We start from the raw sequence: 24,700 nt of genomic DNA on the forward strand, positions 1-24,700 counted from the left end.
GGGGAACAGAATCTAAATACTCAGCAAAACCGAGACAAAGAGCTAGAGGACAACAGCAAGCAATGCTAGCATATGTTCTCAATAGTCAGCTGGGAAATACAAGCCCATCACCTTACACAAACACCACAGGATTCAAGAGGAAGGAGAGAAAAGAACCCTCACACTTTCTGACCATAGAGGAAACAATAGAGGCAGGCACTGTGACCATGGAAGCTTGGTGCGCTATTCTGCAGGAGACCAAGATATGAAAGTAAACTGGAACAGACTCAACTGCTATTTCTCAGTTATTAAACATTTATCGAAGCTGCATTTCTAGCAGGCAGCTGCACTAGCCAGCTCCCCTCACCTCCTCCTGGATTTCTCCAAAGCAGCGTTAATAGGAAATGTCAGATGGTTTTATTTTCTACTAGTTTTCTTCTGGCATCCAAAGAATACTACACATTTCATAGAATCATAAGACTGGAAGAAACCTCAAGAGGTCATCTGGTTCATTCCCCTGCACTCCACTGTGTATTCCAGGTGCTCTGTACCAGGCCCTCAGCTTTTCCTAGATGTCATTTGGAGTAACTTCAGCACCTTGCAGGAGACGACCTTAGAGATCATGTTCTCTGTCCAGTGGTTAATAGTTTAAAAACCTTTTGAGCTCACTGAAAAAACCTCAAACCAGAAAAACCACTTAGCAGATTTGCAGCTTCTGGTGTGTCACAAATCTATGGTACATTTTGAAAGGAGACTGGGGTTAGAAGCCACTCTGTGGTCACGGAAGGAAAGAATCTGCAATGTGTAGAGGTCAAAAATAGAAAACATTAACTTCGAAAAGCAGTTTGCAAGGGCAGGGATGGCCAAGAACAGCGAAGCCTACCAAGAGGCTGGCATCCCTCTGAGATCTCCCAGCCCAGGAACAGACACAGCCAAGCATTCAGTTAAACAAACAGAGATGCCAGGACTGCAGCTGCACTGAGCAGAGCTGAATCCCCACAGGAATCCTGCGGGGAGGAGGGAAGAGAGGGGATGACGGACGACACCACTTCAGCAGCAGAAAATGCTACACATGGGGAATATGGGGGCAGAAAAACAGCAAGAGTCTTACAGCACTGCTGCTACCATGGAAACAGCAATCACCTTTACAAAGTATTTGCGCTTTTGCCAGCCAGAAGCCTCTTCTTGCCGTCTCTCTCAGTCCCTTCCCAGCCCATACTTTAAGTTATGGAAAATATATGGGGGAAAAACTAGGGTTATTCTTATGGGGACACAAGCCACTTGGGGACAAGCTGCTCCTTTCAGCCAGTTAAATCTCTCTTTGAAACTGGTTGGTAGGATTTTTTTTTTTTTTTTTTAAAACCTCCTGCTCCAGAGCTAATCTACATGGAAAATGGAGGTCATACCAGGGACACCACACTTCAAAGGCCAAACCGTTCAGCGCCTACTACCTGCAGAAAAGCAAACAAGCAAGGAGCATTTCTTTTAAGTGCTGTGCTAATGATTTATTTTATGCAACATCTGTGTAGCAGTGGGGGTTCACCGCAAGACAAGACTGTGAATTAGTACCTAGTAAGATTATTTCAGTGATGAAACTCAACAGCCCTGCATGATTAAGCAGCAGTCAGAAACCTACCAGAAAAATGCTACCCGCTAATACTGGTATTGTACTGCAGGATGATAAAGGCATTTAGAATAATGTACGTGGCAGGGAATGTCATGACAAAATGATGACATTTTCCATCTCAAATAATGACATCTGTGCTAAGGGAAAGATACTCCTAACAAACCAACCTAATATAAGCTACAGTTGTAAAAGGGATTTTAAATTCCATACATGTCAGAAAACTCCCTGAATAGAATGGAAAATAATAGTGCTGAGGACAGCCATCTTTAACAGTTACACTATTACATTGCAACGGTGAATGTAGATTTCACAGCTATAAAAAGACTTCTTGTTTCAATAGATTTGTACCAAACAGCTGATCCTGCCATGCATACTTAGGCAACTTTTTCTGCTGTGTTTTTTCTCCCTTGGCCAACACCCATGCAAGTGTCACAGAACATTCAACTCTGAAAAAATACACCACCATTTTTGCAAGTAGGTGGCTTGGAAGACAAGAAGAAACATTTAGGTAAGGCAAAGAATAGACAGCCATCTTTTCAGCATACAGTGGACACATCTCTGGTGACAACTAACAAAATTGGATAAAATATCGGTTACAGAACAAATTAAATCAAAATATACCTCGCTCTGAGTTTGTGAAAAATTTGTGCCTCTGAAACAACTCTATGCAATTGGTTCATTCAGGACATTTTGTTCATAACGTGAACAGAGTGCACGATCAAGGTAATAACAGAACATTTTGAGACCAACATAACCCATGTTAACAGAATGGCTGGTACCTGCCTCAGGTAAAAGGTATCTTGAGTCATTCACTACTGAAGTAAGGAAGGGGGAGACGGTGACACATTGTGTTAATGTGGGTTACAAATTTTCATCATGCCTTTCTGAATTTTGAGCTGGACTGCTTGCAATGGAGTTCTGTAAGCCACATGGTGGTAGTCCTGGCTCCTTGAATGCCTGAAGGTGAACTGAAGCTACATAAGATTCATTCAGTTGGACCAGCTTTATTTTGCTTATTCTCCTCTGATGCTCTGTCACAGAGAGCGTCCCATTCATCTGAGGTGGAGGTCCAGGGACCTCCACAAGACACAGAGAAGGAGGACGGTTCACCCACTAAACTCCAAGGGGAAGAGGAGTCGCTTGCCAACCCGAGAAGAACTATGCTGAGACATCTCAGCCCGATAGGGTCATCTGTTAATGGAAATATTATAGTTACTTGTCCAAGCTAAGCACTTTTTTAGATAATACATTGGTAGGTGTTATATGATTGGACTACGCTTCAGGTGATTTTACATGTTGTTGTGCCAAGGTGAGGAAATAGAAATTTGATGACAGAAGAATCACACAAAATGAACTGGCAAAAAAGTGATTAGAAATAAGTGCTGCCTAGCCTTTATTGCAATGAGTATGGCGTCTTCCCACATACAAACAGAAGGTGTGCACACAAGAGGTACTGCCAAATAAATAAAACTTAGATGTGGTGTTTAAATTAATACAGGGTCTGGTGTAAAGTCCATTTCAGTCAATCAGACTCATTTTGTATATAATGTAGCTAATTGAATTGGACACCCACATGGTAGTCTACGGTCCTCAAGACTTTTCAGAACAGTTTCAGTCATATAGTGATTCATGACTCACGTAATTATTTTTGGAGATGCTCAAGAGCTGCAAAATAACTAAACTTTCCATCTGAATGACACCCATAATTCAATTTCAGTGGACCATTCAGCAATCCAATACCACATTTTAAATGATGAAGAAACCAAGGATCAATGGAAAAAATCCAAAAGGGTACAAAATAAAGTAAAAAACACAAACATCCCAGAATAAATCACCCAACTTTTAGAAGTCAACCAACGGCTTATCTGAATGAGTTTTGAATAATGAAGCAGAAACCAAATGGCTCCCAGTCTAAATTCCTGGCACAAGAGGACAAGTGAGAATTTACATGCATCAGACTACAAAAAAGTTTATCAAGAGAAGGCCGCATAGGGGATTCTCTTAACCAAGGTAATAAAGTTTCTCTGTTTCAAGCTACTGAAAGACAGATGAGCAGTCTTTCACTGCTTTGTAAAGTATGAACACCGAGGGCTAAAATGAACCTTGTATTTAGTAAAGCAACAGAAATATGAGATACTTAATAATTCTGATGGGAATTCTCAATTTCACGTGCCTAATACTTAGATGGTAATGTAATAACACGTTACAGTTATTCTAGGGGATTGAGAAAAACTCTCCTTACAGTGTTCATTGGCAGGAGAAGAAGTGGGTGTGGTGGTATTAATAGTCATAACCATTTATTCACAGCACTGCAATCAAAACTCATGAGTGAAAGGAGTCAGAAAATGGTACAGGAACACTTCAGTAAACTTGTAAGGTTTTAAAGAAACCAAGTGAAAGTGATAGTAAGTGCTAGAACAGTGGCAGAGCTTATTCACAAACCCACAAGCAAGATAAAACTTTTAATGAAGTTTCTCTCTCGTTCACCCCCTGCCCCACACACAGTTTCACCTGTAGTCAAAGAAAAATTAATAGTATTTTTGTAATCTACTATCTTAGGATCATTACCATGAATCTGCCAGAAAAGAAAGGTTACTCACCGTAGTAACGGTGGTTCTTCGAGATGTGTCCCCGTGGGTGCTCCACAATAGGTGTCAGGCTCGCCCGGCGCCGCAGATCGGATCTTCCAAGCAGTTTCTGCCGGACCGCGCATGTGCCAGTGCGCACCGCTCCCTTGCACGCTCCTGGCCACATGCACGATCCGGTCCTCGACAGTTCCTTGACCAACCGCCTCGGATGCTCCTGCAAAACACTAAACAGAGATCCGAAGCGGGGAGGATGGGCGGGTGGTGGAGCACCCACGGGGACACATCTTGAAGAACCACCGTTACTACAGTGAGTAACCTTTCTTTCTTCTTCGAGTGTCCCCGTGGGTGCTCCACATTAGGTGACTACCCAGCAGTAACCCAAGGTAGGAGGTGGGTAATCGGATTATGTGCAGCTTGTCCCCAAGAGGACTGCTGTCGAGACACGGGTATCCTCTTGGAATACCCTGTGAAGGGCGTAATGTTTGGCGAAGGTGTCATAGGATGACTAGGTCGCTGCTCTGCAAATGTCTTTTAGCGCAACGCTCTTGAAAAAGGCTGTTGATGCCACCACGGCCCTAGTGGAATGAGCCCTGGGCGTGGCCAGTAAAGGAGTCTTTTTGAGTTTGTAGCATATTTTTATGCAGGATACGATGTGCTTCGAGATCCTCTGCGAAGAGAGACCTTCTCCTTTCACTTTGGGAGCGAGAGAGACTAGGAGTCTATCCGTTTTCTGGAAGGACTTGGTCCTGTCTATATAGAAGGCTAGCGCCCTCCTCACGTCCAGGAAGTGTAGGCGCGCCTCTTTGTTAGAGTTATGAGGCTTTGGATAAAACGAGGGTAAAACAATAGGTTCGTTAATATGAAACTCAGAAGAAACTTTAGGAACAAAGGCTGGATGCAGCTGTATGGTTACCACCTCCTTGGAAAAAACAGTACAGGGTGGCGTTGCCATAACTGCCGCAAGCTCGCTCACCCTGAGAGCCGACGTGATTGCGAGAAGAAAGGTCGTCTTTATCGTAAGGAGGCGGAGGGAAACTGTGGCCAAAGGCTTGAACGGTGGTCCCGTTAGTGCATTAAGCACCAGGTCCAAGTTCCATGAAGGTGGAAGCAGTTTCCGAGGGGGGTATAGGTTTACCAACCCTTTGAGGAACCTGGTAACCATGGGATGGGCAAACACCGTGTGCCCTTCCTCTTCGTGTCTGAACGCCGAAATGGCGGCACGGTGGACCTTTAACGAGGATAGTGAGAGCCCTCCTCTCTTGAGGTCCAGTAAATGCACTAATATTACAGGTATAGGCACCGAAAGGGGGGGCTAGCCGTTTGGTAGAACACCATGCCGTGAAGCGAGCCCATTTCTGCTTGTAGGTCTTCCTGGTGGAAGCCCTCCTGCTACTTTCTAGGACTTGTTGCACTTCCTCCGTACATGTGCTCTCTAGGGAGCTGAGCCATGGATTAGCCACGCTTGTAGTCACACGCCTTGGGGGTGCGGATGCACTATGGACCCCTGGGCTTGCGCAAGCAGATCCGGCACCACCGGAAGGGGCAAGGTGGACAGTGCGACATGAGCAGGAGTAGTGGGAACCATTGCTGTCGATCCCACGTTGGGACTATCAGGATCATTCGGGCTCCTTCCCTCCTGGCTTTCTGCAAGACTTTGTGGATCAGCACTGTGGGAGGAAAAGCGTAAAGCAGGGGGCCCCTCCAGGAGATCGCGAATGCATCCCCCAGGGACCCCCGTCCCAGTCCTGCCATGGAGTAGAATCGTGGGCACTTCTTGTTGTGTTGAGTAGCAAACAGGTCTATCTGGGAAAAACCCCATGCTTGAAAAATCGGTCGTAGCAGATCGGGACGGATCTGCCACTCATGCGTGAGTGCGAAACGCCTGCTCAGCTGCTCTGCCTTCACATTGTGAGCGCCTGGTAAGTACGAGGCTTTCAAGGTTATATTGTTGCGATGCACCAGTTCCACAACCGGACTGCTTCCGCACATAAGGCACGGGACCGAGCTCCTCCTTGCCGATTTATATAAAACATAGTGGAGGTATTGTCTGTACTGATCCCGACGACTTTGCCTTGTATATGGTCTCGAAAGTGTCTGCAGGCGTTGAACACTGCTCTGAGCTCCAGTATATTTATGTGCAGTGACTGCTCCGTGGAGGACCACAGCCCTTGAGTCACCTCTTCGCCCATGTGTGCTCCCCACCCTATGAGGGAGGCATCTGTAGTAAGAAAAACCGATATTTGTGGTTGGTGGAAGGGTACCCGTTAGCAAGTTCTTGGGGTTTACCCACCATTGCAGGGATTTGCGCACCTCTGTCGTGGGCGACACCACCCTGTGAACGGTGTGTGCTGCCGGTTTGTATACGCTCACCAGCCAGTGCTGCATGCTGCGCATGTGTAACCCGGCGTTCTGTACTACGAATGTCGCTGCTGCCATGTGGCCCAGCAGCTGTAAGCACATCAGGACCGGCACCGTAGGGCTGAAGGTGATGACTTGCACGAGGGAGCCGATGGCCCGAAAGCGAGTCTCTGGTAGACACACTCTCGCTGTAATAGAATTTATGCGTGCCCCTATGAACTCTATGTCCTGTGTGGGGTCTATCTTTGATCTTGCCAGATTGATAACCAGGCCGAGCGAAGAGAACGTGCCTGCTGTGACGCGTATCATGCGTAGTACCTCCTCCTTCGAGGCCCCTTTGAGTAGGCAGTCGTCCAGATACGGGAATATAAATACCCCCTGTCTGTGCAGGTAGGCTGACACCACTGCCAAGGTCTTGGTGAAGACTCTGGGGGCCGAGGAGAGGCCAAACGGTAGGACCTTGTATTGAAAATGTTCTTTGCCTACCATGAACCAGAGGAATCGTCGGTGAGCCGGATGGATAGTTATGTGAAAATACGCGTCTTGTAAGTCGAGGGCTGCGAACCAATCTCCATCGTCTAGTGCCATAAGGATGGAGGCGATTGTTATCATCCGAAAGCGTTGCTTGCGCAGGTACCGGTTGAGGCCCCGAAGATCTAAGATGGGCCTCCAGCCTCCTGTCTTTTTCTCCATGAGGAAGTACCTCGAGTAGAACCCTTTCCCTTGCAGTTGCTCCGGCACTCTTTCCACTGCCCCTATGAGCATGAGATGGTCTACCTCCTGCTTGAGCCTCGCTACATGGGAGGCCTCCTGGAGGTGGGGCCTGGGTGGAGGTCGTGGCAGTGGGAGCGACTGGAAGGGGATGGCGTAGCCCGTGCCTATGATCTCCAGCACCCATTTGTCTGTGGTGATCCTTTGCCACTGGTCGTAGAATGGTCGGAGGCGATGGTGGAATAGCCGCTTCGGATGACCTTGTGCGATGGTAGTGATGGCGCAGCCCTGGATCTGTGTGTCAAACCTGTGGCCTTTGGCCCTGCCCCGAGGACGCATGGCTCTGTTGGGAACGTCGCCTGGGAGTTCTGTACTGCTGGTGCTGTTGATGTCGCCCTTGCTCGTAACCCCTGTGGTACTGGGGACGCTGTTGCTGGTACTGGTACCGTCTTTGTTGAGGGTAGTACTTTTTCTTTCTGTATGGAGGGGTGTAAATCCCCAGGGTCCTAAGTGTGGCTCTTGAATCTTTACTGGAATGAAGGACCGAGTCAGTTGATTCAGCAAACAGCTTCTGCGAGTTGAAGGGAAGATCGACGATCTTTGCCTGCAGATCCCTCGGTATACCCGAAGTCTGGGGCCAGGACTCCCTTCGCATCACCACTGCCGTAGCTGTGGAGCATGCTGCTGTGTCCGCAACATCCAGGGCGATCTGAACTCCCGTCCTCGAGGCCGCGTAGTCTTCTTGCACGATGGCCTTGAGCACCGGTTTCTTGTCCTCTGGAAGCGAGTCCATGAGGGAGGTTAACCTAGTGTAGTTGTTGAAATTGTGGTTTGCTAGATGCGCTGCGTAATTTGCCATTCGCAACAGTAGAGTGGAGGAGGAGTAGACCTTTCTGCCGAACAGCTCTAGCTTCTTGGCATCTTTGTCTGTTCCCCGTCTTGAATTGAGATGTCTTTGATCTTTGTTGCGACGACTCTACCACCAAGGAATTTGGTTGTGGGTGGCTGAACAGAAACTCCATGCCCTTCGCCGGCACGAAGTATTTCTTGTCCGCTCTCTTGTGGACAGGCGGAATAGTCGCAGGGGTCTGCCATATCGTAATGGCAGACTCCAAGATTGCTTCGTCAAGCGGTATTGCTATTTTGGAGGGGGCCGGAGGTCTCAGATTTTTGAGGAGCTTATGGTGTTTCTCTTGCACCTCTGCTGTCTGGATGCCTTGCGTGAAGGCCACCCATTTAAACAGCTCTTGAAGCTGTCTGAGATCGTCCGGAGGATGGACGTCCCCCGGGGCCGTAGCCTCGTCCGGGGAGGAGAGCGAGGAACCACTAGGATATGCCTCTCTGGACCCTTCTGGTTCCTGTTGGCGATGGTACATCCGCTCGCTGGAAGCTTGCAAGGGAAAATCTCGGGGTTTCATAACCAGTTCCCCCTGAGATACTTGAGTCTCTGTCCCCGTTCGCGATTGCCCTCGGGGATACGGGACCGTCTGTGGGGATCTTTCCCTGGTAGAATGCCGATGGTGTCTATGCCCCGCGTGATAGGGACAACCATGGCAGCATGGGCACTGTTCTTGGGAAGGTGACCTGGACCACTCCCTTGGTGCGTACCCCCTGCGTTTGGGGGAGCAAGATCGTTGAGAGACGTGGGACACTGGAGAGAGTGATTTGTGATAGTACTCCAGAGGCTCAAACCCCAAGAAGGGTGAGGGTGGTCCCAGCCAAGGCGAGGCTGGTTGTAAAAATGGAGACGGGGGCTCCGGGTAGGCTGGGGGGACCCCTGCCTTCTAGTTGGAGTCCGCAGCACGAGTGAAGGGCTGAGAGAAAGCAACTCTGCAGCCCTGTCTGGAGAGGGGCTGCAGTGCCTTGTTTTCTGTGCAGCCTTCCCCCTCCCTTGAGGGGGTGGCTCCGCCCCCTGACGTGCAGGGGATCTCGGCCCCGTCCATGCCGCACTTGGCACGCTCTTGGGTGGTGCCGCGCGGGCGGTGTCCTCCGGTGCCTGCAGGCTCTGTGCCTGCGCGCTCTGCACCGCCGGTTCCCCGGGGGTCGGTGCCGCTGCCTGCGGTGCTGCCGGTACCGGTGCTTGTTTAGCTGCCGCCCTGCCTGCAGTGCGGGGCGGCTGTTTGATCATCGGAGGCTGAGCCGCCTCCACGTGGCTCTCTGTGCCGCCGCCGATCAGCTGTTGCTGCGGCTGGGGGCTGTGCGCTCCTCCCGTCCTGCTCGCTGTTGCTGCCGGCAGGGATCCGGTTGGGGAGACTTTTCTCCATTTTTGCACTGATGGGGTGAGGGAGGCAGCTTTCCTTTTATGGGCCCCGGAGGGTCCCTCCTGCTGCGGCCGCTCCGGCACGTCTGGCTGGAGGGCCTTGTTGAAGAGCAGCATTTTAAGCTGCATCTCCCTGTCCTTCCTTGCTCTGGCTGTTAATTTTGCACTGAAGGAGCATTTCTGCGTGACATGGGACTCCCCAAGGCACCTTATACAGTGACTGTGCCCATCAGACGCTGGCATTGCCTCTCGGCAAGACTCACATTTCTTGAATCCTGAAGAGGACATTGTTGGTGAGTCTTTTAGTTGTTAATGCGGTACTTAGCACCTTCTCTGTGCTGTTTTCCCCCTCGCGGATAGCCTGCCACGGCAGGAGGGCTAATGGCCCTAGGCTCCTGGCCTCCGGTGCTCCGCTTGTTACTAGGACTGGACTGAACTCCGTCCCGCTTGTTGTTTCTTTTTTTTTTTCTTTTTTTTTTTTTGAAAATAACAACTGGCTAACTTAACAATAGACTAAGAACTTGAAAACTTTAAAGAAAACAGCTAAAGCCATTGAATATGCTAACTTGGCCGTAGCCTAGTCCGATTCCGTCTGCAGCCGACGGCAGTTAAGAGGAACTGGCGGGGACAGGATCGCACACGTGGCCAGGAGCGCGCAAGGGAGCGGCGCGCACTGGCACATGCGCGGTCCGGCAGAAACTGCTTGGAAGATCCGATCTGCGGCGCCGGGCGAGCCCGACACCTAATGTGGAGCACCCACGGGGACACTCGAAGAAGTCTAAGTTCAGCTGCTGATGGGCCGCAACACAAGAGATTTTTTAGCCAGTTTGAAATACTCACCTTTTGGAACAGAAAATCTGTTCACTGTATCAGAGACTAGACAGAAAGCCACTGATCACTGTGCTACACTGTACAGTCCTTGTAACCGGTATTCATTTAACCAGTACTCTCAGATAACCGGCACTGACACCAGGTACTATTCCTGGCACCTGGATTTCCTAGTCCAGGGGAGCTGTGCCACTGGGAGCTCTTCAACCCACAGCAGAAACAGGTGACCAGAGCACCCATCTGTACAATCCCACCCCTTGCATGGCAGGACAGAGCACCTGCCCAGTGCCCTGCCCCACCCCTGGCGCAGCAGCGTGGGCTGGAGGACCCGGCAGCTTCACCCTGGCAGGGACAGGTGGCTAGAGCACAGGAATTCAGCCACCTCCCACTTCCCCCCTGTGGCAGCACAGGCTGGGGCCTGCTGCTGGGAGCAGCTTAAACCCAGTGGCCCGCAGGGAGTGCAGCAGAATGGGTGGTCAGAGCATGGGGAGCCAGCGCTCCTCTCCCACCCCGCTCACAGCAGCACAGGACAGGGCCCGAGCTGCTGCAAGCATGGAGCAGGATGCACTGGCGGAGACAGTGATCTGGGGGCAGGGTGCTCAAGGCTTCAGAGAATGGAGTGTTGGCACTGTACAGTTCCCAGATGGCAAAGGGACCCTCTCCGTTATCCAGAATATTTGAATATCCATCAATCTCCCAGTCCTGAGGCTGCCAGATATGGAAGAGTTTACTGTACACAGAGAAGCAATTCACCTGTTAGCAAAACAAAAAAAGCAGTCAAGTAGCACTTTAAAGACTAACATAATAATTTATTAGGTGAGCTTTCGTGGGACAGACCCACTTCTTCAGACCATAGCCAGACCAGAACAGTCTCAATATTTAAGGCATAGAGAAGCAAAAATAGTAATCAAGGTTGACAACTCAGAAAAAAAATGATCAAGGTGAGCAAATCAGAGAGCAGAGGGGTAGGGTCGGGGGAGTCAAGAAGTAGATTAAGCCAAGTATGCAAAAGAGCCCCTGTAGTGTCCCAGAAAATTTGCATCCCGGTTCAAACTGTGTGTTAATGTGTCGAATCTGAATATGAGAGAGAGTTCAGCAGTCTCTCTTTCCAAAGCAGTGTGAAAATTCTTCTTCAATAAGACGCAAACTCTTACGTCATTAACAGAATGGCCCACTCCATTAAAACGTAGACTAACTGGTTTGTGGATCAGAAGCGTTTTGATGTCTGACATCAAAAAGTGTTTGATGGCATCAAAACACTCCTGATCCCCTTCATTGTCTTGTCAGTTTATTTCCACCTTACCACCTTACCAGTGGTAGAAGTAAGGGCTCCAAACGCAAAGCAAAGGAGACAGGCTGTGCTGTATATACTCTTCTTTTTTGTTTTGCACAGGAGAAATGAATCCTTGCACAGTTTGTGGTATTCACTTTCAAAAAGGACACGCTGCAGGGGAGGCAATTAGCCAACAGAATTTTTCTCAACTTACTTTAGAATCAAAACAAAAAAGCAGTCAAGTAGCACTTTAAAGACTAACAAAATAATTTATTTGATGTGCTTTCGTGGGACAGACCCACTTCTTCAGACCATAGTCATACCAGAACAGACTCAATATTTAAGGCACAGAGAACCAAAAACAGTAATCAAGGTGGACAAATCAGAAAAAAAAATTATCAAGGTGAGCAAATCAGAGAGTAGAGGGGCGGCGGACAGGTGGGTCAGGAATTAGATTAAGCCAAGTATGTGAACAAGCCTCTATAGTGACCCAGAAAATTCCCATCCCGGTTCAAACCATGTGTTAATGTGTTTAATTTGAATATAAAAGATTTCAGCAGCATCTCTTTCAAGAATGTTGTGAAAAGTCCTCTTCAATAACACGCAAACTCTGAAGTCATTAACAGACTCCATTAAAATGCCAGCTAACAGGTTTGTGGATCAGGAGTGTTTTTATGTCTGTTTTGTGCCCATTAACTCTGTCTAAGAGAGGATGAAGTCTGTCCAATAGTTTATCTAACAATGGACTCTAAATGGGAGTTTTGATCATGACTGCCCCAGTTTAGCCATTGTGTTTTCCCATTAGCACTCTATGCTGTTCCCTTTGGACTCTCAGGGGTTAGCCACCAGTTTACTCCCCTGCCTCACCTGTTACAAAGGGCATGTCTATTCTTACCCGGGGATCAACACTCCAGACGTGGTTATTCTGGGGTTCGATTTATCTTCTGTAATAGAAACATGCTAAATCAAATATTGCTGATGTGCCTGTCGAATCTGGTACTCTCGCAGTCACAAGGAGTAAAGAGAGGAAACACTCCCATCTACTTCCACCACCCTCCTGCTATGGGGATGGCGCTGAAGTTCGAATCAAAGCGTTGACTCCAGATACACAATTAACATAGCTGAAATTGCATCTGTTAACTTGAACTTAGAACCTCGTGTAGACACAGCCAAACATGTGCCATGTCCTTCAAGGAGGTGGAAAAAGGGGAATGCAGTTCTTTAGACTTCCTCTCTTACCATGAGCATAGCACTCTGGACAATGCCAGCCAAGACTTCTTCTATTAGATGGGACCATTTCTCAAAACACCCTGTATCATCCTAACCCTGCGTTAACAGATTTATCCACAAATAAGCAGCCTTAAGCTAAAAAGTGTTTCCCAGACCAAGGCAGGGAAAGGCTACATGTGTTTAATGAGATCTAAGGCAAGGCAAACTTTGCTTACAGGATAGTTTGACATGCATTTAAAAATGAACAATCACCGTCAGAAAGCAGCTCACATTTTTAAGACTTGAGATCCTTGCCTGAAAACCTGCACGATACCATCAGTTCCATTCCACTTGGCAACAAAATGCTTTATGCCAGGGCAGAAAACACACACATAAAGCCAAGCGCTTACTAGAGATATTGGCAAACAAACTGCTCTCTTTCTAGTTCACAGATTTCTAAAGCCAACAGGAATACCAGCTCAACTGAACCCAATGATTACATTTATGATGCATTTCTATAAGGAAATCAAGACCTGCAGTTCTTAAGGCTGCTCCTTTGCTTGCCTGATGAACCCTAGGGTTAAGATTTAGAAAACCTAGTACCACCGCCTCCCAATATCTGTTAACCACAATGTTTATTTGATGCTGAGCATGAACAGCTCTGATTAGCTACTGTAGTTTCATTTCCTTGCACAAAGATTCCAGCAGAAAACTCACTTTAATACGGCTTTAATAATACATGACACAGATTAATCTGTAATTGTTGGTTTCTGAGAAAGCACTTCATTGTGTCACTCAAACCAAATGCATTTGATCATTAAAACTTGCATGATTTTTCTATCTTCAAAATGAGATTCTGCCTCAGTTGAAGCTGATTTCTTCAGAGTCAGTTAGGCTCCATGGCCCAGATCTGACCTGAGCTATGAACTGTTTTGAAACTGCAGTTTTATTTTACTTATCTTTCTGAACAATTCAATGTAGCGTAAATCTTGTTAGAACCTTCAGGACCCAGAGATTACTGGTAATCTAGCTGTTTTGCAGGAAAATTCTGGTAGAAAAAAAGTCATAAAAGTTAATTTGTTTTTCCTTTACAAGTACACTTCAGTAAATGGTTTTTCACGTCCCTTGTTTCCCAGGAGTCCTCATCTATCAAAATGATGATTTGATTAATCTTTTGCCCTAACCTACTATGCGATATTTTGTCAGACTAGCATTACCCATATAGATTAAGGGGGGGGTCTTTTTTTCTTATCAAAGAAAACCTTTGCAACAGCACATAATCTTAGCAGTCACAATCCAATATGATAATAGGCACTGAGATGAGGAGGCCAAGGTGGGTGAGGTAATATCATTTATTGGACAGAAGGTGGTCCAATAAAAGATACTACTTCACTCATTTGTTTTTCTAACATCCTGGGACCAAACATGGCTATTCCACCATTGCACAGGCAATGTGACACAGTTGAGAGTCCCAGTAGGCACATCTACATACAAAACACTGTTGTCAACAAAGTCCTTCCCCATTTTTTGGGGGGGGATAATACAATGTTTGCATAAGATGCATTTCTCTGTAGAAATCTTGTATGTCCATTTTTCTCTGCCTGGCATGCATGTTGCAACCACACTTTACAGTAAATTAAAGGGTTGAGACTTGATTTATGCCATACATGTTAACTTTGTTTTCCTTTCCTTTTTTACTTCGCATTTCTCAATTCTCTAATTATCAAGCCCATTTGTTCAAAAAGGCAAAGTACTCATTTAAGCTCTTAAAAACCCAAACAAAAAGCCAACCCCAACTCCTGGAACATACTTCAGGCCCAGACTAATTTTTTTGTTTTGTTTTTTAAAAGCTTAAAAGGCCTCTTTTGCTCTGCAACCAAACCAGGGACCTAGCTCTGAATCAATAGGTCTGTGAAAGCTCTTAGGAATTTCCAGGAGCACTGAGTTTAACCCCTGAACAAAATTTGTACTGAAGCACCTGTCTAGCAAAACACAACTGCAGTTTTCAGCAAAGAGAGCCAAATTGTGTCTCTATATAAACCAGTATATAATAGATTGAGCCCAATGTATCAGTATATACAAATAACAGTCTCATTGCCTATGAAATATTTGGTTCCTACTTTAAAAATTAAGTGTTTAACATGTATATAAATGGCAGTATCTGCATTTTACAGATGGAGAAACTTGGACGCAGTGAGGAGAAGTGACTTGTCCAAGATCATCTGCATCAGGTCAGTGGTAGAGCTGGAAACAGAATCCAGGTATCTTGAGTCTCACATTGCCTCCCCAACACACTGTATAAACTACACATGCAAATAGAAAACTAACATTTTTTTCTCTTATTTTCCTTTTCTGTTTTTTAAATAAAGAAAAATGAGAAAAAATGCTTGGGTATGTTAAATTTTTCACTTAGACCCACTTAGATCTTGGTAGTCACATCTCATTTAGGTGAATGGAGTTCACAGAAAATTTTCTGCACGGCAGCACTGCATAAGTTTGCATGGCAGAAGCTGTATCTTGGCAGTGGAAAGAAGGTTTTATTCTAACTGAAAGCCTGAGATCTGCAGAAACTTGCAGCATGCAGTCAAAGTCACAGAAGAGCCCCAAATTATTCCCTATGTTACTGCTGAGAAGACTGCTATGCAGCAAATGTTTGAGAAGAGATTTTACTTCTCCCAATAGCTGAAACACATATACTTTGGCTTTCTTTGGCATTGTGTAATCCATCAAAATCTGCCCTGTGGACCGTCAAGTCTCTGGATGCCTCGAAACGCTTACCGGTGCTGCTGACTGCAGCAGGCCAAATTACCATTATCGAGGAAAGTCAACCAACAGCTGATGACATAATGCCTCCAAAGACCCTAAACTAATGCCAGCTAGTGGAGAATCTTAAAGCTGTCAGTCATGGCAGATTGTGAGGACAGCATACAATGGAAGAGGACAGCTCTTGTAAATAACCTCCTACGTATCCTGATCTACACAACACCCCAAGCTTGCATCTAATGTGGAGAAAGTGCAAAATTGTTTTACGAGTGGCTCCCATGTTTCTACTCCGAGTGGAGTCATTTGCCAGCAACCCAAGGAAATATCCCCTTTAATATGTTATATTCCTGTGTGGAATTAATTGTGTTACATTTTTCTCCATCCCCCGAGGTTTTTAAGTCTTAGCTTGACAAGGTGCTGGCTGGGATGACACAGTGGGGGGTGATCCTGCTTGAAGCAGGGGGCTGGAGTAGATGACCTCCTGAGGTCCCTTCCAGCCCTATGATTCTATGGCTAGACTTCACCTCCCTACTGCTGCATGTAATGAAATTAATTCCATACATGGATGGCGTATAGTGGAGATGGGGCCGAGGGATTCAGGGTGCATGTGTGAAGTAGAGGGGGCAAATGTGAGGTAGAGGATTGGGGTGTAGGTGGAGAGGGCTCTGGGGAAGGGCTGGGATGAGACATTTGGGATGCAGGCTGACTAAGGGATGAATCCCTTTCTCCCCACACAGCATCACTGTGGCAGCCTGGAGCCAGATGAAAGGTGCTTCTCCATGGTTGTTGAGGATCCACCAGGGCCACGAGGGTGCCTGTCCCCAACTGTGGCAGATCTGGGTTGAGGCCAGCAAGCAGAGGGATCCTCTTCCCACCACAGCAGGTCTACACTGAGGGAGAGGTGCATCTCCCCACCACCACACTGAGCCCTGCGTGGGGCTTAGAGGGAAATTAGACTTTCAGTCTAATCTACTCAGATTATCTCTTCTCATCAGTTTAATCAATAGAAACCTACATCAAGTATTGTACATGGGAAGAGAACCAGAGCACTGACATGCATCCATTATTTCACCTGAGCACAAAATAAAGGAATAAGCACTGCGTGTTGCTCATTTTGCAAGTCCCTTTAAGAATCCCCACTTTCGACTTCCCTTATTTTCAAGGGCAGGTATGCAGAATAGCATATTACCTTTTGCTGCTTCAGAACGCTTGGGTAAATCGAGTGTATCAAAATTCCTGTCCAGGTCTCCATTTTTCTTTCCTGAACATAAAACAAGACAATAAATGACAAACGGCTTCAGTGCATGGCTACAACAGGTACTATTCTGTGCAACCACAGTATGAAAGGGGGTGACAGTACCAGCATTTATGCAACAGAGATCTTCTTTACTGGTATATATTCAGCCTTCAGTCTGTGCATGTAGCCATTGCGCCTTTACAAGCAATTTAGGTACATAACTGCACACTTCCTGGCCTGATGTACAAAAGTTCTGACTATCTTCAGTTCCTTTCAATTCAGCGAGTATTGTGGGTCACTCAGCTCCTCTGAAATTCAGGTCATTTAGCTTCATTGCCAAGTTAATCCTCACTCAAATTTAGTGGCTCATCCAGTTACAAAAAATGTAGACAAAAATTCTTGCCTCACAGGCTTACAGCTGCATGAGGATTAGTCTGGTTTTTAGAAGATACATCTTGACTATTAAGATTCACTGAACAGCTGTATATTAAAACAAGGATGAAGTGTAGCAAGAAATAGAATGGATCACCTTGTTAGTGATATTTACTGAACTAGAAGGCCTGGGGTTAATGTACTGCAATAGGATGGAAAATAACCTTAAACTGCCCTTCAATCAACACAGTGTAATTTTGGCTGCTTATTAAACACTAAGGGAAATGATTTTGTGCTTTAAACACTTGGCTAAGGCATATGGGCAGATTCATACCATCAACTTTACTTTAAAGGAAGTTTAGTTTAGCCAATGGCAGCACTCTGAACATTTTGACAAAAACCATGGAAATATGGATTTTCTGGTGCATGCATGAACTAAAGTCAAGTTTTGAATTCAGGGCTCCAAAAGTAGAACCTAGCAGCAGCCATACTGGGTCAGATCAGTGGTCTATCTGGCCCAAAATCCTGTTTGAAGCTCTTGTCATTGGCCACCATTGCAGAAGAAATGAACAGACCAGGGCAATTAGGATAACGAGAATATGACTAATTGATGGACCTTTGCTAATTTGGATCCCATCATTCTGTATGTGTACTTATGATTATGTTTTCCCCTGTATGCTACTTTACATTGATCAGCTTTGAATTTCCTCTGCCATTTTGTTGCCCAATCACACAGTTTTCTTAGATTTCTTCATAACTCTTCACAGCTTGCTTTGGGCGTAACTAGCTTGAGTACTTCGGTTCCACCTCTGTATTTTGCCACTTCACTGACTACCCCTCTTCCAGATGAATTAGGAGTATATTGAACAGCTCTGGTCCCAGTATAGATTCCTCAGGGATGTAACTATTTCTCTCTCTCCATTCTGAATTTCTTTGTTTCCTGTCTTTTAACCAGTTACTGGGCCAAGAGAAGATATTTCCTCTTATCCTATCAAAGTTTTCTTCTCTTAAGAACCATGAGTCAGGGACCTTGTCAAAAGCTCTCAGCTCCCAGTTGATGCAATGTACTTAATCAGCCTTGCCCACCTTCACTGATGCTTCATAAAAATTCTACTAGATTGCAGAGGCATGATTTCCCCTTACAAAAGCCAAGTTGCTTCTTCCCCAACACACTGCATTCTTGTGTGCCTGATAATTTTGTTCTAGTTGGGCTTACTAGCCTGTAATAGCCAGGACTGTCTCAAGTCTTTTTTTAAAAAATTGGTATTACATTAACGACCGCTAGTCACCTGGTACAGATGCTGATTTAAGCAACATGTACAACTATTAGTAATTTTGCAGTTTAGTATCTGAATTTCTTCACAACACTTAACACTAGGCTGAATACCACGTGGTCTTGGTAACCTAGCACTGTTAAATTTATCAATGTGTTCCAAAAATAACGACGTGGGGAGATGAGGTGGGGGTGTGTGGTAAATGGTTTAATTTTCACCATTTTTTTCTTTACTAAGATGTAGAGAGGAAACATTTTGTTTTAGGGCAACCACACCTTGAAACTGTGTTGACTTCAGGGATCCTTACCATCAGAAAAGCACTGATAGATTAGAGAGAGTTTGAAGAAAGATCAAGAGGTTGAAAGGCTTATGAGAAAATAAAGCTTTACTGTAAATACTGCAGTAAACTAAGTGAAGGGGCCACAGCATAATTATTTTTCACAACACACAATAATCAAGGAGTTACTTAGGATGGTACAAATGGGTTTAACTAGGGGAATGCCCATGCTTACTGCGGGTTCCACGAGGTGCAACTGAGTTCAATTTTGCTGCATCAGTGAAGATGCAGCAAAATCAATCTTTCTGGGCTTGGCCATTGACCCTGATACTCTACACTGCTGCAGGGAGTAAGGGATGTTGGTGTAAGCCTGAAGAGACCTGATCTACACCAGGGAACGAAGCTGATCCTGATGTTGATTCTAGCTACACGAACGATGTGGCTAGAATTGTGTAGCTGGGATTGACATGGATCCCTAGTGTAAACCAGGCCTAGGAGCAATGGGATGACATTCAGAACAAAACAATTTAGGCAAGCATCTATTAGACTACAGAATAATTTCCCAAGTGAAGGGTTGGAAGTGGCATCAATTGGGTCATCTAAAAGTAAACAGGACAAAGCACTTGAAAATATGATGCAGTGAATAATCTGGCTGTGTTGCAGGATCTGGTTATGAGATGGGAAATGCCTGTAAGTGTGAAATGCAAGAAACACACTCGTGTGTCAATATTTTGGGCTCCAAAATAAATTAACTGCTCCAAAACCATTTAGCACCCATTCCACCTTCTACTGGAGTCAGTGGGAATCTTTCAGTTTGCTTCAATTTAACCAGATCGTCCCTTAAAGAACATTTACCAACATGACAACTGCTGACCAAATTCATCTTCACAAACTACCATTTGCCCCTAACTACTGCATAGTGCTCTCTCTTTTGCCCCATATCAGACACTGGGCACATGAACCTAAAGCTTTGCTGGTTTGAAAAGTGTTTTCTTAGTTGTACCAGATCATAAAGCCCAGTCGTCTTATCTGCCAACAGTTCATACCACTACATTTCGTTCCATTCCTTTTGAAACACATCTTTGCTGAAATGAGGGACGGGGAATCCATGGTAGTCCTATACCCCCGCTCCAGTTCTTGGGACATGGCAAAATTCAGCAATATGTTGCTTGGGGAGCGAGTGAGAAGGAAGACAAAATGTCAGGCATTATGAAGGGATGCTATGTTTTATGGTGACAGCTGAACCTGGCTCTTCAGCTGAGAACTCTGCTCTGCTTGTTGCTGTTCAGAGCTAAGAAAAATCCCTCAACAAAGGAAAGAGGAACATTGAAGGGAGGGAGGCTTAAAATTAGTGGGGCGCGGGGGGCAGGGAAGCTCTGTATGCACACAGAAGAAGTGTCTCCGTTTTATATGCACAATTTAGTTTAGATCATAATTTTACTGCAGGCCGTTACGTCTTCTGTCACTAGCACTGGCAAGTTCCAAACTCAGCACAGTTCTAACCCTGGGGAGGCGGGGGGGAAGGCTGCAGAAAGCAACACCAAACAGATCTGCCTGGAGTCCTACATACTTTAAAATAGAAGTTTGTGTTTTATTCTCACTGGGACTGACAGCTACCAGGGACCCCAGGGCAAAGTGTGGGGGAAACCAGCTCTGTGCCTGGAAAGGGTGGGACCTTGGGTGGAAGGGGCAGGCCTAAGGACAGCCAGCCCTCAGTGGGGCTCAGAGTGCAGAGCACCCCACCCTAGCGCCATGCATGTGGCGCTTTGAGGGCAATGCAAAGGGGCCTGGATTCCAGCCACTGCCAATGTCACAGTAGCAGTGTTGGCAGCCAGCAGCTCTGGGATCTTTTGAATCAAGGGTCCCCAGGGGCAACTGACCCTCTTGCTTTCCCTCCCCCGCTCCCTGGAGGATCTGGTTATTCCTATTAGCTCTGCTGAGTTAGCAGGGAAAGAACGTGGGCTGGATTCCACTCCTCCTTGTGCATATCATCAACGTAACTGTTCACTACACTCAGACAAGACCCTTCTGCGCATGATCTCTGAAGACGCAGTTCACAGAGATGACACAGCCAATTTTAGGCTGCAGAACCTGCAATACTGGGGGTGCAAAGTGCAACTACCTGTTTATTAAGCAGTACCTCACACGGATGGAGCATCCTACCTGTGTTCTGTGATTCTCACTGACAGCCATTCAGTTTCTGGGCAAGATAGAGGTGCTGGCTTTCCCCTACAAAGCCCTCGGTGACTTGCCTCCTGGCCACATAAGAAGCAGCTTTGCGTCTCACGTGGTATGACAGCAGCTGTAATCAACTGGCAGGTTAAAGGGAAAACATTATATTCTCAGCGAGGACAGTCCTGCATTCTGGAAATTCCTCTTCCCAGTCAACAGGGGAGGAAAGCAAATGAAATTTCTGACAGGTACTGTCAGACCACAAGGACTGAGGTTGTGATATAGCAGTACACGTAAGAAACTCAAGTGTAGGATTGAGAGAGAAGAGGCTCAGGGCAGGTGTGGTAAGGGGGTGCAGGAGTCAGGGCTGGGGATGGACGTAGGGCAGAGGGCTGGGGAGTGTTCAGAGTGGTGCAGTCAGAGCAGGGAGCTGCGGCTGGGGGGTGGCTAAGTACAGGGAGCTGGCTGCGTATGTGTGTACGGAGGGCGTGCAGGAGGGACAAGGGCACCGTTTGGGAAGGGCAGGAGGGCTGAAGACCTCAGATTCGTACCAGGACACTGCTCACTCATCCCCTCACGACCAGAGAGGGGGAGAAAAGAACGTGACTTGTGGGCATTTCTCTCACTCCTGGTCAGGGAGGGGAGGGGGCAGAGCAGTAAGCGATGCAAGCGGTGTACTTTCTTCTCCTGCCCTTAGAGCAAGGGGAAGGGGAAGAAATGCAAGCAGCATCCTGGCATGAATCTGAGGCAGGGGTCCAATCCCCCCTCATTCCTAAAGGCAATCTTGTGGGGAGGGGCTGGGGCTGGACCAGTCGCAGACAGGTTACCTGGCTGTGGGTAGGGCCCCGCCCCATGCTGCTCCTGTTTCCACGCTGCCTGGTGTCCATCCAGAATGGTGGGTGAGGGACAGGACAGGCTGGGATGTGGATGCCTGACTGGACACATGCATGCCTCCTACAGCATGCCCCCAGCCAGTCCCTTTAACTTGCCTGGCTTCCCGCCACTCACCGCAGTGCACAGGGCTAGCGCCAGCTTGCAGGACATCCCCAGGAGCCTGACTGGGACTGTGCCACCCCTCTTCCACCTGCAGTAGAGCACCCCAACACTGGCTGGTGCCTTCCTACCAGAGCGGTGCACCAGGGCACACCGCCTCACTTGCACCTCTGCCTGTTGGTCCACCAAGTGCCAGGGTTGAGAAACTGCAGATTGCATTGTGAGGTATCTACATTTTCAGAGTTTTTCCTGTAGGGAGGATGTTCAAGTCTGTGACGTAGGGGAGGAGTCAAGAGAAGCGTGTGTGGGGCTGGGGAGGTTCATACAATTATGGTCTTCTTTGGACTACTGAGCTGGATTAGTTTAAAATGGTTTCTGCCGCTCTCCCATGAGAGGACGGACATTGGAAAAAAATGGCTTCAATTTATCAATTTTAAAATCCAATCACAATTTTACCATACTACAAAATTGTGTGGCATGAGCCTCTTCCCCTTCTCATGTCCCACACAACCTACATCAGATCAGCCCTCTTCCATGAAGTTCTGCCCTAAGCCTCTGACAAATTCAGACACTCCTTCAGTGATTCTCACAAACCACAGTGATGCCTAAGGATTCCACTGGCAAATGACAACAAAACATTTTAAAGGATAAATTTTGTGCTAATGTTTTTTTCTCCCCAGTCAGATCTCAAGCACAGCTCAGAACCTCACTACAAAAAAGGCAGCTTTTAATGCAGCTGCTGAGCGGTCTGTGTTATGGGGCTGGGCTAGAGGAGCTGGTACAACGTTCTGGTGTGGGACAGCAGCCTGGCAAGAAACTTGATGGTGTAATACATGATTTATATACATATAAGCAGTGAAATTAAAGTTTCTTCCTTTAGAAAACATTCCTCTGGCTCATGTCCTGTTACCCTTACTGGATCAAATGTTTTCTGAAGAGTTCGTAAGGACTTCAGGATGCAACCCAGTGTTATTTACGAGTAGTAGTTCAGTGTTCTTCCCACAACAGTCGCACGCTCCCATCCAAAGCCCAAAGGCTATCCCTTGTGTGTCTTCCATTTTACACCACACTTCCCTCAGGGACAAAATCCCAGCCAGCATCTCTCTGGTGAAAAGAACTGAAAGGGGAAGAGCCCTGTAAGGACCAGTCAATAACTTGCTGTTAATGCATCAGCTAGAAAGAAGCCCACTTAAGCAACATGAGGCACTTGGTGCTCCCAGAAGGTGAGATCCACCTTAGCAATACTCCCGCTCCATGGCCTGATGAATGGGAAGCTGGGACACTCTCTCCCTAATGATACTGCAGGCCACCACCAGCTCTTTACCCTAGAGTTCTTCCATCCACTACACCTCCAGCAGCTAATCATATGTCATTGCCTGAAACCTATACCATTCTAGCAGCCACCAGCAAATCAACGTCAACCAACAGAGCATCACTTTTCATCTTCAAGGCACTGTCTGAACTGACAAATCCTAAACCTGCCAGGTGAGAGGGGGAAACATGCTCCAGTAGGTTAAGTGATTTGTGTGGGATGATAAATGGTGTTAGTAAAGAGCTGGGACTAGAACAAAGATTTCTGGCACCCTAGTGTCAAATTCAGAGCGCTAGACTAGGCCTCTCACTGTGTTTGGTGGGACAAATTTGGCCATGTACATTTTCCTGACCCCTTAGCACATGAATATAAGGCTAAATTCCCAAATAAAATTCAATGCACTTAGTGGGCTTATGTCTGGGATGAGCACAGCCCTGTATTCTTTAAAGAGGGTGGCTCCATCCAAATAGTACCAACAAGACTGGAAACAGCCCCTTCATCAGATGGGAGTGGCTTGTGTGCATGTAAGAGATCTCCAGGTGACAGCAGCAGAAATGAACACCAGGGAAAAACAGAGCTATCGCCTGTATTTCAGGCATTAGGTCACTGAGGCCACTGTGCAAACTCTGATCCTCACATGGAAAACATGGACGAAGTAGATTATGACAATGTTCGAAAGAGTACTGGAAGGACTCACCTTGATTGAACCACTCCTCTAATTACCAGAATAGCAGTAAAGGAAAAACAAAAGTTTACAGGAAGGAACAACATAAAAAGGAACAATCACAAAGAGGCAGAATTTCACAGCACAGACTCAAACCTCACATGTACAAGTCTGAACCAAGTCTCACTAATCAAAACACTTCTCCCTCCCCTCTTGTTCCTGCCGGAGGAATATTCTTTTCCCCAGAAGGTTCTTTTTTACTTTTTTGTTATTTCCAAAAAGGCTCAAGGTACTGCGGGGGAAAGGAGGCTGACTATCCCTTTCCAGAGGTGTTTGAAATGCTATGATCAATGATCATGAAATAAAATAAAGCATCACAAAATATTTTTTTTAAAAAGAAAAAACTGAAATGATCTATTTTCAAGTGCTAGACTGAGCAAGAAGCATAAAGGGTTGTTAGTCTAGATTTTCAGAGCAATTTATAAGTAAGAGAAGTTACTTTGTGTGTGTTTCTAAAAGCAGACTTATTAATGGTTTTGTTTTTGTGTTAATACTAAGCCTGCACTGTCCCTCACACCCCTTCTGATCTGCACATCACCAACTGGAAGTGCTACCGTGCTACTAATCAGTTCTATCCTAGAGAACAGCGTGAATTTTTATGACTGAGTGCTGAATGGGGAAAGAGCTAAAATGTGCTCATGAAAAATTGGGATTTTCTGCTGAACATTGTGAGCCAAAAACTGAGAGGCCAGCAAGTACCCTCATCTCTCACTCAGGTCAAAGTTGGTTTGTCCTTTATGTCC

The 24,700-nt window shown here is 46.4% G+C and overlaps 1 protein-coding gene across 12 annotated transcripts in view; it reads right to left on the reverse strand.

The window, feature by feature from the left end:
- Positions 1-24,700, reverse strand: part of ARVCF (ARVCF delta catenin family member) — a 529,785-nt gene that overhangs the window by 59,425 nt on the left and 445,660 nt on the right. For all 12 annotated transcript variants that reach the window (XM_075012627.1, XM_075012629.1, XM_075012624.1 and 9 more), the window contains one exon: positions 16,786-16,857. In XM_075012627.1, coding sequence (XP_074868728.1) covers positions 16,786-16,857 — 72 coding nt within the window. The remainder of the gene's footprint in view (positions 1-16,785; positions 16,858-24,700) is intronic.

This window comes from Carettochelys insculpta, chromosome 18, assembly GCF_033958435.1.
Source record: "Carettochelys insculpta isolate YL-2023 chromosome 18, ASM3395843v1, whole genome shotgun sequence".
NCBI lineage: Eukaryota > Metazoa > Chordata > Testudines > Carettochelyidae > Carettochelys > Carettochelys insculpta.